The sequence below is a fragment of the Galleria mellonella genome, unplaced genomic scaffold (assembly GCF_026898425.1).
Source record: "Galleria mellonella isolate WM207_F2 unplaced genomic scaffold, CSIRO_AGI_GalMel_v1 utg64, whole genome shotgun sequence".
Taxonomy (NCBI): domain Eukaryota; kingdom Metazoa; phylum Arthropoda; class Insecta; order Lepidoptera; family Pyralidae; genus Galleria; species Galleria mellonella.
The window spans coordinates 9,605,839-9,622,689 of NW_026442133.1; the positions used below are offsets into that span (position 1 = coordinate 9,605,839).

General features: G+C 33.9%; 2 protein-coding genes across 2 annotated transcripts; both read left to right on the forward strand.

The window, feature by feature from the left end:
* Positions 1–369: 369 nt before the first annotated feature.
* Positions 370–11,234, forward strand: LOC113512509 (E3 ubiquitin-protein ligase TRIM9). Its single transcript, XM_052900151.1, has 9 exons — positions 370–1,232; positions 1,894–1,989; positions 2,061–2,294; positions 4,046–4,190; positions 4,976–5,124; positions 5,599–5,737; positions 6,228–6,500; positions 6,763–6,935; positions 7,529–11,234. The coding sequence occupies exons 1-9, from the start codon at positions 552–554 to the stop codon at positions 7,661–7,663; spliced, it is 2,025 nt and encodes a 674-aa protein (XP_052756111.1). The 5' UTR covers positions 370–551; the 3' UTR covers positions 7,664–11,234.
* A 1,141-nt stretch (positions 11,235–12,375) lies between these two features.
* Positions 12,376–16,611, forward strand: LOC128201855 (uncharacterized). Its single transcript, XM_052900067.1, has 2 exons — positions 12,376–13,882; positions 14,407–16,611. The coding sequence occupies exon 2, from the start codon at positions 14,412–14,414 to the stop codon at positions 15,477–15,479; it is 1,068 nt and encodes a 355-aa protein (XP_052756027.1). The 5' UTR covers positions 12,376–13,882; positions 14,407–14,411; the 3' UTR covers positions 15,480–16,611.
* Positions 16,612–16,851: the final 240 nt, after the last annotated feature.

Genomic DNA, 16,851 nt, shown 5'->3' on the forward strand with positions numbered 1-16,851 from the left:
TTACTCTACTTTCTTCCAATGATCCTATTATCTATAAAATACTATCTTCATATATATATGATAACAATATTAAGATTTAGTTATATTACATGAATACATTTATAGTTGCATCAATTGCTTTTCCTATATATTTATAAGTATATTCTCATATGTACAAGTATATGTTTCATATCCTTAAATATCCTAGACCTAATCCTTATCCTTTCTAAATTCGTTTGTGTTAGGTATTTTTATTACTATTATCGTTTCCCCGTTTTGTTCTTGGCAAAATACCCTAATATCGGGGTGAACGCCACAAAAAAAAAAAAAAAAAAAAAAAAAAAAAAAAAAAAAAAAAACTATCAAAGTCAGAAACATTTGTCTATTAATCTGAGTTTAATATAATCTGTCCGTGTTAGTTGTATTCAGTTCTTTTTATTATTGAATGTTTAACTTTTTATAAATATTTTTATTTTCATACTCGTTTTATTCAAAAAACGTTTTTATATTGAAACATGCGATGTAATTCACTTATGTGTAAATGTCATATATGTTTTCTTAAATAACGCAAAATGGAAGAAGAGTTACGGTGTTATATTTGCAAAGAATTCTACAGAGAACCTGTATTATTACCTTGTGGTCATGCTTTATGTCGTGCCTGCGCTGTAAACTTGCAATGTCATGTGCACGAGGTAGACAATTCTACTGCTTCGAGTGATTACCAGGAAGCTGACAAAGCATCCGTTTCCAGTGAAACTGACAGCGGTGTAGTATGTGGATCAAGGCCTAATAGTTACGCGGGAACGCCAGCCGCGCCTGCATATCCAGCTCCATCATTTACTTTAACTTGTCCATTGTGTAATAAACAAGTATGTTTAGACGAAAATGGAGCCGAAGGTCTTCCACCATTCCGTGTTATGCGGACTATTGTGGAACGTTTTGGTGGAGTCACTGGTGCACCACCTGCTGAAGAAGCATGTCAAATGTGTGAAGGAGAGAGGCGAGCAGCCATAGTACGCTGTGAACAATGTTCTGTGAGGTATTGTGCTGGATGCCGTGATGCTTGGCATCCAACACGTGGTCCTCTAGCCCAGCATGAGTTAAGAACTCTCGGAACTATATGCCTTGACCATGGATCTTCACCGGTCCTCTATTGTAATACATGCTTAGTGCCAATCTGTCAATGTTGCCTCACTGAAAAACATTCAACACATGAAACCCAACCATTGTCGAGTGCAGCCAGAGCCCATAAGGTAAAAAAATATTTTTGTTTTGTAAGCATTTTATTTCATAAACTAAAAAATCTACAGTTTGTGCCTCCATAAAATCAAATTCATAAAATACTAAAAATCTGAAAAAAATATCACCAGTTATTTTAATGCATTATAAAGAATTTTCATTAAATGGAGAGCAAAAAAAAAGCAATATAATTTTTTGAATGTTTTAATTGTATCTTTTGTTATATTTTAATATTAATGAAGGTGATGATCTTTATTAAATAAAAAGATTTCTGAAAAGAATGAAATATTTAGGCCTCTGTGACAGTATTGTATTTGAAGGTTAGTGAAACTAATATTGTATTAACTATAAGTTTATACAATATTGGGGTCTAAATAACTATGTATTGTTTTGCTATTGAGAATGGTTACAACATCGTAAAGAGTGTGACAATATAAACCAAACAAACCTTAGCAATTTCTACATTTTAAGGAATTTTTTTTAAGTAGAAGTTTGCTATATAGAGTTTACACTCTATGTAGCGAATATATATATATAGAATATATATTCGCTATAAAGATAGAAAAGAAGTCAATGGTAATTTATCTTCTATTAAATTTTTCTCTCTTGCTCTCTCTAATATTAATTAAGAATCAAGTCAATCATCTACTTCATAAAAGATTAATTCTATTTCAGACTGAACTTTCACAATCACTGCAACAGCTTTCTGAGCAAGCCAAAGCAATGACTGAATATATACAACTAGTCAAAGGTTCAGGGGACAAAATTAATGTAAGTAAGCTACATAAATAATCACATAGATAAACTTAATTTAATCACAAATAAAAATATTCTTGATACAGGAGTCCTCTGAAGAGTTAGAGCAACAAATAGATCAAGCTTGTAGTGAAGTGATCCATGCTGTTGAAATAAGAAGAGATGAGCTATTACGCGCAGCAAGAAATACTCGATCTCAAACTGTTGCTAATATGCGTATGTTAACATCACAAGCAGCGCAGAAGCTCCGAGAGGCCACAGCATTATTGCACTTTTCCATAGAAGCACTCAAAGAAACTGATCATGCAGCATTTTTGCAGGTATTTTTTTCCTTTTGAGATTTTATTCTATGTATTTATTTCTTGGTTTTCATTGAAATATAATTAGGATTCTAATCGATACCTTCAACAAAACCAGTTGAATTAGTTTTTTATATTACATTTTGGTTTTTAACAATATTTTTAATAAATTCAATAGAGAAGTTTTAGTAAGTGGGCCATTATATAATATAATAGGATTAAGAATAGGATAGTTATAACTTTTTAAATGAAAAAAGTAATAGTAACTATTGTTGGTAACCAGACAACTACACAAATGCAATTATGAGACAAAGCAATATACTGACCCAATTTATACTAGAATTGTTTATAAAGATAATATGAGTAGTATCTCTATTTGTACTTTTAACTAATCAGCTTATCAATTTCAAATATGATAGTTCTTTGGAAATCTGTTGTGTGAGAAATCACTTCCAACTGTTCAAATTAAAATATAGTATATTTGAACACACCTTAAATAATGGATAAATAAAAGTCGATTGCTTGGGTACCTCTGTCCCATTCGCGTTTCTACTGTGAAGCAGTTGTGTTTGCATGGCAGTGTTTCTGTTTGAAACGTGGGATATGCTGTGAATTTACAGGGTACAGAGGAATAACACCCGAGTCCTCAGGAATGGCAACGAATGGAGGGTATCATGGCGAAACAGTATACTCTGTCATGTCCATGGTACTGCTCATGTCTATAGGCGACGGTTACCACTTTCCATCAGGTGGGCCGTCAGCTTGTTTGCCATTCTAAGTTGTATAAAAAAAAAATTAAGTTTTCACCTTCTTGACTTATGTCAGCTTTAATATATACACCATCCTGTAACCCACAGGAAAAAGATTACAAATGTTGTTGATATTTTTTTATGTCCTTGTATCTCACCCTCTTTGTATACTGAATTTGTGAGTGGTTGTATGAATTGCGTTGGATGCCTCTGGTGTGTTTGTTGAATGTTGTGTGTTAGTTATCTGTTGGGTGGTTGTTTTTTGATGGGTAAAAATGATATGTTAACCCTGCTTGTGCTAATGGGATACGCTGGCGGAGCACCAGAGAGTGGTGATAGATGAGAATGAAAACAAGTCAGTTAGCCCATCATGATGAATTCATCAGGAATTAACCATCATAGTTTCCAGGAAGAACCACGAGGAGGTGACCTGGTTAGGTATATTGCTAGCAATGGGATTCTCAGTCACCATTACTAACAATCCCTTTATCCATTAAGTTTACTCAGTCGCCTCTTACAACACCCACGGAAAAGGAAGGGTTGATCCATTCTATGCGGGGTGCACAAGGCAAACAAACAACAGAGGCAAAAATTTTCTAAATTATTATTTTAGAATCTATTGCTTTTATTAAAATCTTATATCTTTTTTTTTATATTTCCTGTGTACAAACATCGTGTATTTACAATTTTAATGTATTAATCCTTATAAATAAAATACAATTACCTTATATATATGAGCACATCCTTTACAGATTGGCTGCACCTATTTGACTAATTCTTTTCTTGTTGTATTTGTAATTGTCATGACAAGTTTTATATAAAAGAAAATGTTTGATAATAATTATGGAAAAGCAAACCCGACATGCGAAGCAGAGACGGGCAGGTAGTATTTTTATAGAATTTAATCATATATGCAGACACAGCATGTATCAGACATATAAACGACACAGACCGGGAATTATAAAGACAAAAATACACTATGTAGATTTAGAATTATGTATAAAATTAATAATGTGTTTTTAGGTGGGGAATATACTTTCGGTGCGAGCTCAGGAAACTGCGTCGAAGCTGTGCTCCGTGGAGCCGCCGCCGGCGCCGCCCGCCCTCACGCTTGACACCGAGCCCGTACTGCGCACTGTCCGCACCATGAACTTCATTGAATGCATTCGTATGTTATATACTCATTAGCACTTAAGAGAAGAACGACATGCAACATTGCCCGCTTCAAGAATCCTTTTTTTCTTGAAAAATGTTTTTAAAAATTAGTCAATTCTGTGTAACATTTTATTCTTATTGATTTTGAAATTTTGATTGAAGCAAGTTTTACTACATATTTAAAACACAGCTTGTGGCAGTGATAAAAGATTTGGTTTAATCGGCTTGCAGTTCATTGAAATACGAAGCTCCAAATAAATTATTATTTGGAGAATTTTACTATGTTTAATTATAAACATAGTAAAATTCTATTTACTTTTTAATTTAATTTCGTGCTTTATATGTAATATTATATTTTTTAATTGCTGACACTGGAAACGCAGCACCGGAAAAAGAAATGCGATCATCAGGTAAAAATTTATAGTATCGCAAAATTTGCCTTCTTACTTTATTAAATAGATTGAAAATTGTGAACGGAAAGGGCCATCAATAGAAGACACATACATATATGACTTTTATGTATGGCTCTCACTAAAAATCAACAAATAATCTCTTAACTTTTTATTCACTCATATCTCTAAAATTAATAAAAAAAAAAAAACAAAATACGTAAACATACTGAATAAATTATAATAAGTATTTAAAGTTTCGTGGGTAAATATTAGTAACAAGCGTTCAAGGGGTTCACCCACATGTCACCAAAGGTGATAGGAGTGATCGAAATTTAAAAAAATCGTCTCACATATTTAATGGTTAGTCGATTACGTGAAATGGTGATATGGTGCACGGTGTCTGCAGCGCCGGGCGCGCCGTCGCTGGCGGTGGAGGCGTGCGTGGCGCGCGGCTGCTCGTGCACGCTGGCGTGGCGGCCGCCCGCGCCGCCCGCGCGCGCCGCCGTGCGCGGCTACGTGCTGGAGCTCGACGACGGGCTCGGCGGACCGTTCCGGGTGAGTCGTGCCGCGCCGGCACTCGCCCACGCTAGCATGGTAGCCGCCCCACCACCTGCGGGCAAATGCTCCGAGTGAGAAACAAATTCAGCAAACCATTTCCAGTAATGGATTCATTGGCTGGTTTACATTGGTGTATGCTTGTTTGGTTTATACTCACACCAATGTCTACAAATTACATGCTCCAGCTAAATGACAACATCAGCAGACTATTCCGGGTAAATCACGTGGCGTGTGCCATAATCCGGGTCAGCGGGCAGTCATCGCAGTCAGAGATAGCTTGGTCTTGAATAATTTGTTTAGTGTTTTTCACAGAATCCAGTGGCGCACGCCATGGACTCGGGGTATCGTTGGTGTGCGCCGCTAATGCACCGCTCGATTATAATCTTAAATCGAGTTGGCGTTACATATTTAGGTTAATAAAACAAAAAAAGAAATTAATAAACGAAATTTAGTAACTTTTTCTTGATACAGGAGGTGTATTGTGGTAGGGAGACAGTATGCACAATTGATGGACTTCACTACGCGTCTCTGTACAGCGCACGAGTCAAAGCATTTAACGGGGCTGGAGAAGGGCCTTATAGCGAAGTTATCGGCTTACAAACTTCACCTGGTAAGTTCGTATGTGCATTGTAGTATATACGTAAATGATTAAAAGAATTTATTTTAAAAGTACGCTTATAGTGACAGCGTATTATAAATTGCAGTAAACATTTTTTTTAACATAACTAATTAATTAAATTGATGTGTGTCACATATTGGACTACTTTTATTTGATTGTAGTATTGAAAGTAGCAATTACGCAACTTATTATTCTTTAGTAATATTCTTCATTTTATTTAATTTTAATTTTACTAAAACAGTCTGAAACAGACAGTAAGAGCAGGATCAATTCTTGTGAAAGATGACATGCAACGTGAATTAAGAGCACATTTTCGTGTGCAAAGTGGCGTGGCTTTTTTAATGGAATGAAAATAGAATGGAAGTCCTACGCTATCAGTGGATGCTGTTTCCAAGAAGACCGCGTAGAGGTCGACCTGTCAGTATATATTGCTAGAAATGGGATCTTTAAATCCCATTTGTGACAATCCCTGTCCTGACAGTGGCGTGGTTCACGTGGGACGCGCGATGCGGGTCGACAGCGGGCGCGGGCGCGGCAGCGGGCGCGGCAGGGGGCGCGGGCGAGTGCGGGTTGTCGCTGAGCGCGGACGGTCTGAGCGCGCGCGCCGCCGGCTGGCAGCCGCGGGTCGCGCTCGCCGACCAGCCGCTCGCGCGCGGCCTGCACTACTGGCGGCTGCGGCTCGACCACTACGACGGCGACGCGGACCCCGCCTTCGGCGTTGCGAGGGCTGACGTCGCCAGAGACAAGATGCTCGGTATGTTCACTCACTCTAGCACGGAAAATACAATTTCATTCTAACTAGCCGCACAAATTTGACGGCGGCTTTATTTTTTGCTTATCATTCTGTATCTCGATCGCTCGCCTTTCACCCTCATTATTTCATAATTTCTATTCTTCTTTCTATATATTTTCTATCGTAAATACTTTCTGAATGAAATAGACAAATCTAGTTATAACATTTACCCTGGATGGCTACAAGTTATTAACATGGATAATGTGTGTGTGTAACGCGACAGGCAGCGACGCGCTCGGGTGGGCGATGTACATCGATGGGTCGCGGTCGTGGTTCGTGCACGGCGGCGCGCACGGCGGCCGCGCGGCGGGCGGCGTGGCGGCCGGCTGCACCGTCGGCGTGCTGCTCGACCTCACGCGCGGCACGCTGCGCTTCACGGTCGACGACCGGCCGCAGGTATCATATTAAAATTAATTATATAAATATATATGTATATATATATATATATATATATATATATATATATATATATATATATATATATATATATATATATATATATACCATCACTCCACACTTATGTATAAATGTTTTGGGTGTGTATAATTTTGTAATATACCTATTGTTATTTATTTATATGCATTTATTTATTTATTTATACTTGTACAAAGGTGTAGCACTTATAATTAATACAATGAGTTAAAACAATTTATAGTACCTACACACACTAGAAACAGGGTAATACTAAATCCGAATTAATATTACACACTTAAGGTATTTATCTTATGATCTCTTATTATTGATTTAATATATCTAAGTAGCAAACAAAAACAAAAGTATACTTGAAATGAAACATGAATTTCATTTCATCCACACTAACCTAATTTCAAGTTTTAAAAAATTAGATTATTACAATGTGCTGAGGATTTTCTTCTACCCGCCGTATTAGTAGAAATACTGTATCACGGTCAAATATGAATCCAAATGTAAAGACAATTTCATCCATAAAAGTCCAAAAATGAGTCAATGCATTGACATATATGTTACAGGGCGAGGTGGCGTTCACAGGCCTACGTGGTGCGTTCTACCCGGCAGTGTCGCTTAACCGTGGAGTGGCTGTCACGCTGCAGCCCGGAGTGCCACCGCCGCCCGAACTGCTACTTTCTCAACTCTCCATAGATTAATTCCTCAACTTTGAGTTATCTCACCTTACTTTCGCCCCACTACTCCACCTTCTCACGACTATTACAAACACACGACACTTAAGTACTAAAAGTGGAGTTAGACGAAACGATCATAGTAACCTGTACTTTAATTATTCTAATTTATCTTTAATATAAATTTAGAGTCTTTTATTGCTCGATCACTTTTATAATTTTGTATGTTATTCTTGCATTATTCTTTTAATGTAACTATCAGTTCCAACCTGGACAATTGTTCCTTTTAAAGGAAATTTAATGCATCTTGAGTCTTGTTTTTAATTATGACATCTGTCATGAAGGGCTGCAATGCTTACTGAAAAATGATATTACCCTTGTTGGAAATCATGGTCTAACTCTGCCTTTAAATAGGTTTCATGAAAAAATCTTACAAATAAAAATGTATTATTATTATGTTTTATTTGCAGCATTGTTTAATTTTTTAATATTTGGGTTTATTATATAATCCGTTAAATCTTAATATATATCTGTGTGTATATAAATATTAAATCATCGCCAAGTACAAATTCTTTATATCCATTGCAACTGAAAGAAATTCTTTCATTAAATTTACTATGTTGTACTCCCGTAATACGAAATATTCAATGGATTATATTTTAATGAAATATATATGTATATTGTACAAACAATTGTAAACATGATAAAGTACTTAACTATGTTCTCTAATCTATCATATTCCTTACATATTTATAAGTAAAAGCATACGAATACACGACATATTGTTAAGTGTATTTAATGTGTAATTAATTTTGAATACACACGATGTATTTATACTTAAGTATGTATTTCAGCATGATGAAACATTCATGACAATAACTTGTAGGCACAATGTCAGTTATTCCAAGTAATATATAAAGTATAAAATACCTATAAAACATACACTATAAGATTATACTATATATAATTACTGTGCATCGAATATATAAAAGCTGCAGTTCTAGCCGCCCACTAGATCTAAGAATTCATCTACGGAAATATTAATATAAAAAATTAGGTAGATTAAAAAAATATTTTTTGTGTGACAACATTGTATCTCGTGACTCTAAAGTCATGTTAATTATTTATTGATTTTATCATAATTTAATTAAGTAATAATAAGTATCAATTTCGTATAAATAGAAATTGAAATTTAATGATGATAATAAAGACAACTTGGTCTTTATTATTAATATATTAGCCATACTTCGATTACGATGATTATGTTAGTAGTTAGTAATATTTAATATTATTATGTCACTGCCATTTACTTGCGTACTATATAACTAGTATAACGGGACCTGAAATGAGTTGAATATTCCATTACCCACCAATATGCGCATGCCTATTTTTTAAATATTATTTTTATATGCATGAATAAGATAATCAACCCGTAACTAACTTATTACAAAAATACTTTTAAATTATTATTTCAATACAAAGATATAGAACTTGTATTTCTAAATTTTGCAACACACTTGCAATTTCTCTGATGTTGGGGGTGCCTATGTGCGACGGTAATCACTTACCGTCAGGTGAGCCGCATGCTCGTTTGCCCACTATCTTATAAAAAACATTAAAATTAGTCAAATTTTAATCAACCATTGTCATATGGGGTTATACCTTTAGTTTTTCTCCGTATCTGAAAGTATTACACATATTAAACCGTATTAGCTTTACCCAAATTTAATAAGACGAATAGTAATAATATTTTCATTACGAAGAATTACTCAAGCACATGTTATAATTGTATTAATAGTAATTTATCTTCATCAGTTTCGGGACCATCCTGAACCCTTAATCATGAAAATACACGTAAATCAATACAGTTATTTTTACATTTAAAAGGTCGTATCATTATTAGAAAATAATATTAGAACAAATATCAGCCTCATTTTGTTACAAAAACATATGAAAGAAATAAGGATGATCATTAATCATTAGCATATTTAAGATTATTTCCCAGGGAGGAGAAGCCAGTCTCTTTATTGTAATGTGGGCAAACCCCCCCCCCCCCCCCCTCGAAATACGCCTATGTATCTATTTGCCGTGAATATGGCTTACAGTAGAAAATCTAAAATTAATATTAACAAACCTATTTTATTCATACCATTATATAAAATATAGTTTTGACGATTACTTCTAAAATTTGTTCACCATCACAAGTTGTAATCAACAAATGTGTACTTAAAATATAATATTCCTACTAATACCTATTGAATTGGTACTTAAAAAATAAACTTATATACTTAATATATATTTATATACGTTTAATAAACGTTACATTATTCAATAACTAGTCATTTTGGCTTATAAAAAAATATTACTTTCTTGACAATTGCGGCCACATTTTTTTTTTTTTCATATATAAGTACTTCATTTTAATATATTATTATAGTATGAGTAGAAATATGAACACTGGATTTTTATGGGTCATCGTGATCATTGTTATCTTCACGCCTGCCCACTGAGATGAACAATCTCTATCTAATCATTTTATAGAATTACTTAGTGATAAGTTAACTTATACCCTAATTTTGTCGTTTTATTTTTGTAGTATTTTGTTTATTTTACAGAAATTAAGTAGGGGGTTGATTTTGAAGCACTGCTCTTTATATATCTTTAAAAATGAAAATTGATGCTTTACCCGAAAGTATGTTATATTATGGACACCGAGATATAAATTTAATGTGCATTGTCCATAATATGGGTAGCCCTTTTATTAAACTGTAATATATTTTTTAAAATGTATAGCATTTCAGAATCAACTTCATTATCTATTTAATGGTATGAAATTACCTTATTTTTTTGTACGGAGTGTTCTAGTTGAAGAATTGCTCTAGAGATTTTGTCATATTGATGATGATGATTTACTTATTAAAATATTTTTATGGCCCATAACATATCATGCAGCTTCTTTGCACTTAGCACAAGTAATGAATAATTTAAGTGGATTACATCAAGTGGATTGAAACAAATAGTCATCTAGGTATTTTTTTGTTTGTGTTATGTCTATAAAAAAAACTACAGCCATTTGTATATCCATTTTTATAGAGGAATGTTGATTATCTTTTTGCTTAGTCTCACATTCGCTTAAGAATCGCATTTTGATTAGACACTTAAGTGCTCTGTTGAAATTCTTTAACATCGCGTAACTATCAATAAACTATTATCCCTGACAAACATTATTATCCTTGCAGCTCGACTCTGAAATAGTAGCAGACGACATTCTGGTAATCATGACTGAAAGTAAATTAGCATTTACTTGTCTGTAATTATTTCTTTATTGTTATTTACAAGCTAATTAATCTTGCGATATGGTATCTTATTCTAAGCATAAAAAATATCATCAGCTGGTGTATTATTTTAAAATATTATTTATTCGCCACTTGCACCTATTCATTAATTTATTCCTTTAATAAAATATATCTGGCATATGTACTTATAAAATCGAAGAACGTAATTGGATAATGTTACTAATATTGATTTAAAATTTTCTTGATTATTGACTGATTTATAACATTAAATACATGCATTAATAAAATGGCGTTTTAAATTAAACAAATATTGTTTTATTTTTGCCCTTTTCCACAACAAAAATACTTTATCACCACTTTTAGAACGCAAAGCGTAATCCTTACTACTTTAAATGTGAAAGTGAGTTTATTTGAATTTATTACCTCTTGCCGGCTTGACGGATCAGCATATTATGATAATGTCATATAGTAATTAGATAGCATGGAGTATATATAAAGTATTTATTGAATTATGAAATTAAACAAAGTTAGATTAGCTCTAACTAGTAGTAACCGTACTTAAATAGTACGTACTATTTGATATATACATGTATCTACACATTACCTAGATGTTACATATGATAAATATGAAAAAACCCGAATATTGTCCCATTCGGTAATTTTTCCCGGATTTTCCCTACATTGGGGTTTTTTCCGGGTAAAATCCCATTTCTATATAGTATATGTGATGTATTTGAGCTAGCTAGCTTGAGAAACAAGCGATTGATGTGATAGTGTGAGTGATACTTGCCTATTTCAGTAAAAACCATAATAAAAGTCTGCTGTTCTCAAATAGTAGCACAAATAAAAAATAGATAGAATTTTCCATTTGTTACTTATTCCATTTAAATAATATTTCTCTTAATCTGAACATTTAACAACATTACCTCTTTATTAAATTCTATTGCAAGTACTTAAATCTCGAGGCCGTGGCCGAGCACTACCCGCACACAAGCCTTACAGCCTGCACAAATAATAAACAGAGCTTTAGATGTATTGAATTTTTTTTTTATTCTGGTGTATTATTGCTAATTATCAATAATACAGTAATGAGGGAAACTACGAAAATAGTCTGCATGGATACTTTTGTTCCACCCATGTTTTTGTCGCTAAGCAAATGTGCTTGCATAGTTGTTTCAATCTGAAGGGTTCCCGTTTCAATATGGCTAAAAAGAATTATAAAAGCTGTATAAGACAACACCTTTGTCTTGAAGACTGGCCACTTCTAAAATGTCCTTTATAGTGCATCATATTTACAATATGATGAAACATGTATTATATAATTCTATAATGTTCATGTTCGTTTATATAAACGACGATTACCACTTCATCAACTGACCAGTTTTTTTTTTATGGATTACTACAGATGGGCAAAGCACCGGGTTTAAACCCGGTGCTTTGGTAAAAACCCAATAAACACCCATAAACTCCCATAATCACCCAAAAAATAGGTTTTTACGTATTTTTTTGAAAATATGTAAGTAATACCAATAAATTATTTTTATAAATTGTATTGATCAATTCTACAATATTAAATAAAACGTTAACTAATAATATTTCAGGAAATTTTAAAAATCTATATATAATAAAATGAAAGTAATTAATTTTCAGTGTTTTCATGTTGCAGTTGATCAACATGTTGGCCTTTTGCTTCCCGTAGATACTTTAAAATTTCTTCATAACACCTCGTTCGCACACATGGCCGTATATATTTAAATTCTTGAGCCACTAACAGTCCGAAATACTCATTTCTTTTATCCTCTTCTCCATAAATTAAGCATTTAGAACAGTTTGTTTCTTCTTTCAGTAAATTTTCTTTTACTTTACCCTCGTTTTTTTTCTTTGTTGCGACGACGCTGGGTAAATCATCTGGACACTGGGTCTCACTATCGCCAAATATATTTGGAGATCGGCTTCGGCTACGGCTTGGCAGACATTTTTTTCTTTCTACAATTTTAAATTAAATTTATTAGAATAAATGCTTCGAACACACGCGATCTAAGTACCTTTTGTGTTTATTATACCTTACCTACCTAGGTATAAAAAGAGTACTTACGTAGATTTTCTTTTATTAACTGTTTTATACGAAGATCTTGATCTCTCAAATTAGCATCCATTTTACTTCCAGTGATTATCAACTAAATTAATAATCCACAAAGTATTAAATAACGTTTTTATGAAATATTTAGCACAAAAACAATACCCTTTAAATATCGATCGTCAGTAACTGTGGCTGACTTACCTATATTCTAGCAAGCAGGACTGCCAGATGTGAAGGGGAAAACCCCAATAAATTGTTGCATGTGACTGATGATGTGAGCATGTTCGTTTCATAATAAAAATGTTGCCAGGTAACCAAAAAGTCGTATGTTTTTGTGCGAATTACGATCATAATCTTTACGATCGTACATTAAAAAATAGACAAATAATAGTATGAGTACGATTTAAATCGTATATCTGTCAACCCTGCTAGCAAGACAGCGACAAAATCACGTTGCATAACAATGTAGCCCAAGCTTATATCTTATGAAATATACGGAAGAGATACGGACTTAGAAAAAACAGAAATGTTGTTCTTTGTGGAAGTCATTGATGAAATTCTATGTATTTTAGCCCGCAAACTTTCTTCAAACAAAAACAGCGCCATCTAGTATCGAGTTCTGTAATTATCTCTTTGTTTATGGATTTGAAGTAAGACCGCCACGCATGCAATACATTATGACTGGGGATTCCCCTATTCGTCGACGCTGAATATGAGGCGACGACAATCACTGTCAAACGTGTTCACTATTACTCTGACTCTGGTAACGTGACTTCCTGGTAACGTGTTAGGTAGGAAAAGCAGTAAAAAAGTGCATATTAAGGGAGCAGATTTGAAATAATATTTATACTTAACAAGAAATAATTAAAGGTAAGTGGATTTTTGAATGATACAATTATATCATGATCACTTAACAATTTTAACTTAAAATTAGATGTATTATTACAAGCTTTTATTTAGCTTGCGTTATGTAAATAAAAGTATGTAGGTATGTTCGTATGTTGATGCAATTATCCTCAATCCTCAACCGACTGGGATAAAATTTTCCATACACGTTTATTTTGGATGATAGTGCATAGTTAGCTGAGAGTCGTCATTGGATAATAATGGTGGATAGCCTAAGATGTGTACTAGATATTTATTTTTAACATAATATGCGTAAGTACCTAATCGAATTAAAGAAGTTGCTGAGAAAAATACAGAACAATACGATAATAAACTAGCGTCTGCGTTTAATCCTCCGAGGAGATGTAATTTTACAAAGGTTTTTTGTATTTATTTTATTATTTTTTTAATAAATTTATTGTAAATAACAAGAAATAATCATTGTAAAAAAATAGGCACTCTATTGTTGAATTTTCGTCAGACCAACTAATCATCGTTCATTTTTTTAGGTTCAATGGGGAGACCTAAAGATTTACGCATATGGGAGCACTACCGTACTTTACCAAACAAGTCTGTTTCTTGCAAGCTTTGTAATAAGGTCTACAAATTCAGTAATGCTGCCAAAATGCTTCAACATCTTATCACTTGTCCAAAATCTCCAGAAACATTAAAAGACTCTATGAAACTTATAAAAGATAGCTCGTCCAAAACCAAAATGTCTGGACTGTCAGAGATAGAGACAAATGATTCTTTTATAAGCCCCTCGTCGTCTGCTAACACTACAATAAATGCTGAGTTTCAAGACACCGATGATCATATAAAAACAGAATTAGCGAGAGCTATATTTGTAACAGGGACGCCATTATCGATGGTGCAACATCCTTTATGGATACAATTTTTCGAAAAATTGCAACCAAAATTTAAAATACCTTCACGTAAAGCTTTAGCGACAAAATACTTAGATAAAATATATAGAGAAATGCGTTTTGAGTTAAATGAGGAACTAAATGCTTGTAGTTACTTACACCTTCAGTGCGATGGCTGGTCTAATTTAAGAAATGAAGGAATAATAAACTTTCTTATATCAAAACCTCAACCTGCATACGTTAAAAGTTTGAATACTGAAAGTAATCCTCACACTAGTGAATACCTTAGCCAAGAAGTTGAAAAAGTAATGAAAGTGTATGGAGCAAATAAGTTTCTTGTACTTATTGGCGATAACGCTAGAAATATACAAAAGGCATTCGAATTAACAAAACTCAAATATCCACATGTTGTTCCTCTCGGTTGCTGTGCACATATCCTTAACTTGTTGTGCCAAGATATTGTAAAGATACAAGAAGTAACTGTGTTTATTATGCAAGCCATAAATATAATAAAAACTGTTAAAAGGAGTCAACGATTAAGTTCCTTGTTGATAAAATCAAGGCAGGGTGAAGATTCTACACAAACACTAAAATTGCCTTGTGCTACAAGATGGGGAAGTCATGTTACTTCGTTAAAAAGTTTGAAAGCAAATAAGATAGCTTTGCAAATATTAACAGTTAGAGAAGATGTAAATTACAATTTCAAGAGATATTAAAGATTTAATTCTAAGTGATGATTTCTGGACGAAGACAGGGGAATGTATAAGTATTTTGGAACCAGTCACTGAAAGCATATTTTACTTAGAGAGCGACCAGAATCGTTTGCATCGCACATACATTACATTTAGAGATGTACAAGCTAAGATACGTTTTGCATTAAATGAGATTTCGACATTGAGCGAAGAAAGCAAACAGCAGATTCTAACATCAGTATCTTCAAGATGCAATATGGCAATGAGGCCAATACATTTTGCAGCATATATTCTAGACCCCAGGACTCTAGGAGTCGAACTTACTCAAGAGGAAGAACGGGTATGGAGTTTATCTACAATTTAAGCCAACACTTAAGTTTGTCAAATGTAATGGCAGATTTGGCGTGTTATAAAGCTAAAGAAAACTTTTGGGCCAGAGGATTTGTATGGAGCTCATTAGATAGCATTGAGCCCCTAATATGGTGGAAAGGTATTTGTGGTTCCACTGAGTTAAGCAAAGTAGCGATTCGTATTCTATCAGCTCCCTGTACTTCGGCAGCCACTGAGCGTTCCTTTAGTATCCAAGGCTACATACATAATAACAAAAGAAATCGACTTACAACTGAAAGAACTGAAAAAATTTCATTCATTTGTTATAACTGGAATCTTAAACATAAAGCTGAATGCGAGGACATTCAGTTTAATGAAGAAAATACCTTAGAAGCTTTCATTGAGCAAGTAAATGAACATAACAGTTTAGACGAAATAGAGCCTATCGAACCTATACAATTCATCGCTTGTAATAACTCTGAATCTGACAGTGATTGACTGTAGTTTTACATTTTACTTTCATCTCTTTCTTAATAAACTCAAAATCAAATTAAAAGTTTTTTATTCTGTAGGCTGCATAATAATATTGTCTGTCCAGTATAGTGGACGTCTTGCGGCTGAGATGACGATGATGAAGTACAAAATCATAAACACCCAAAAATTTGGGTGTTTATGGGGTTTAAACCCAATAAACCCAAAACACCCGGTTTTTACCCACCAGACTTTAAACCCACCCAGGTGGATTGCCCATCTCTATGGATTACAATGAAATGGTAACTCCGCCTGCACTAACGGTATATGCTAGCGATGTACCAGTGAAGGATGATAGATGAAAATGAAAAGGAAAGTCAGTTTATCAGTGATGAATATACTTGGAATTCAGCACGATGGTTTCTACGTGGTCCCACGTGGAAGTCGTCAGGCGGAGGTTCATATTCTTTGGTGCATGTTCCTTTTGGATGTGGTCGACAATAAAGTGCGAATAACCTACATCTCTGCCTTAAAACATTTAAAATACATACATTTCCTCAATAAATACTATTGCCTAACAAAAAACCGTATGAAA

Bases quoted from the DNA above. Each gene is read 5' to 3' on its own strand.
- LOC128201855 (XM_052900067.1), top strand. From the start codon at position 14,412: ATGGGGAGACCTAAAGATTTACGCATATGGGAGCACTACCGTACTTTA.
- LOC113512509 (XM_052900151.1), top strand. From the start codon at position 552: ATGGAAGAAGAGTTACGGTGTTATATTTGCAAAGAATTCTACAGAGAA. The intron at 1,233-1,893 runs GTAAAAAAATAT...ATTCTATTTCAG, and splicing joins GTGCAGCCAGAGCCCATAAG to ACTGAACTTTCACAATCACT. The intron at 1,990-2,060 runs GTAAGTAAGCTA...TTCTTGATACAG, and splicing joins GTTCAGGGGACAAAATTAAT to GAGTCCTCTGAAGAGTTAGA.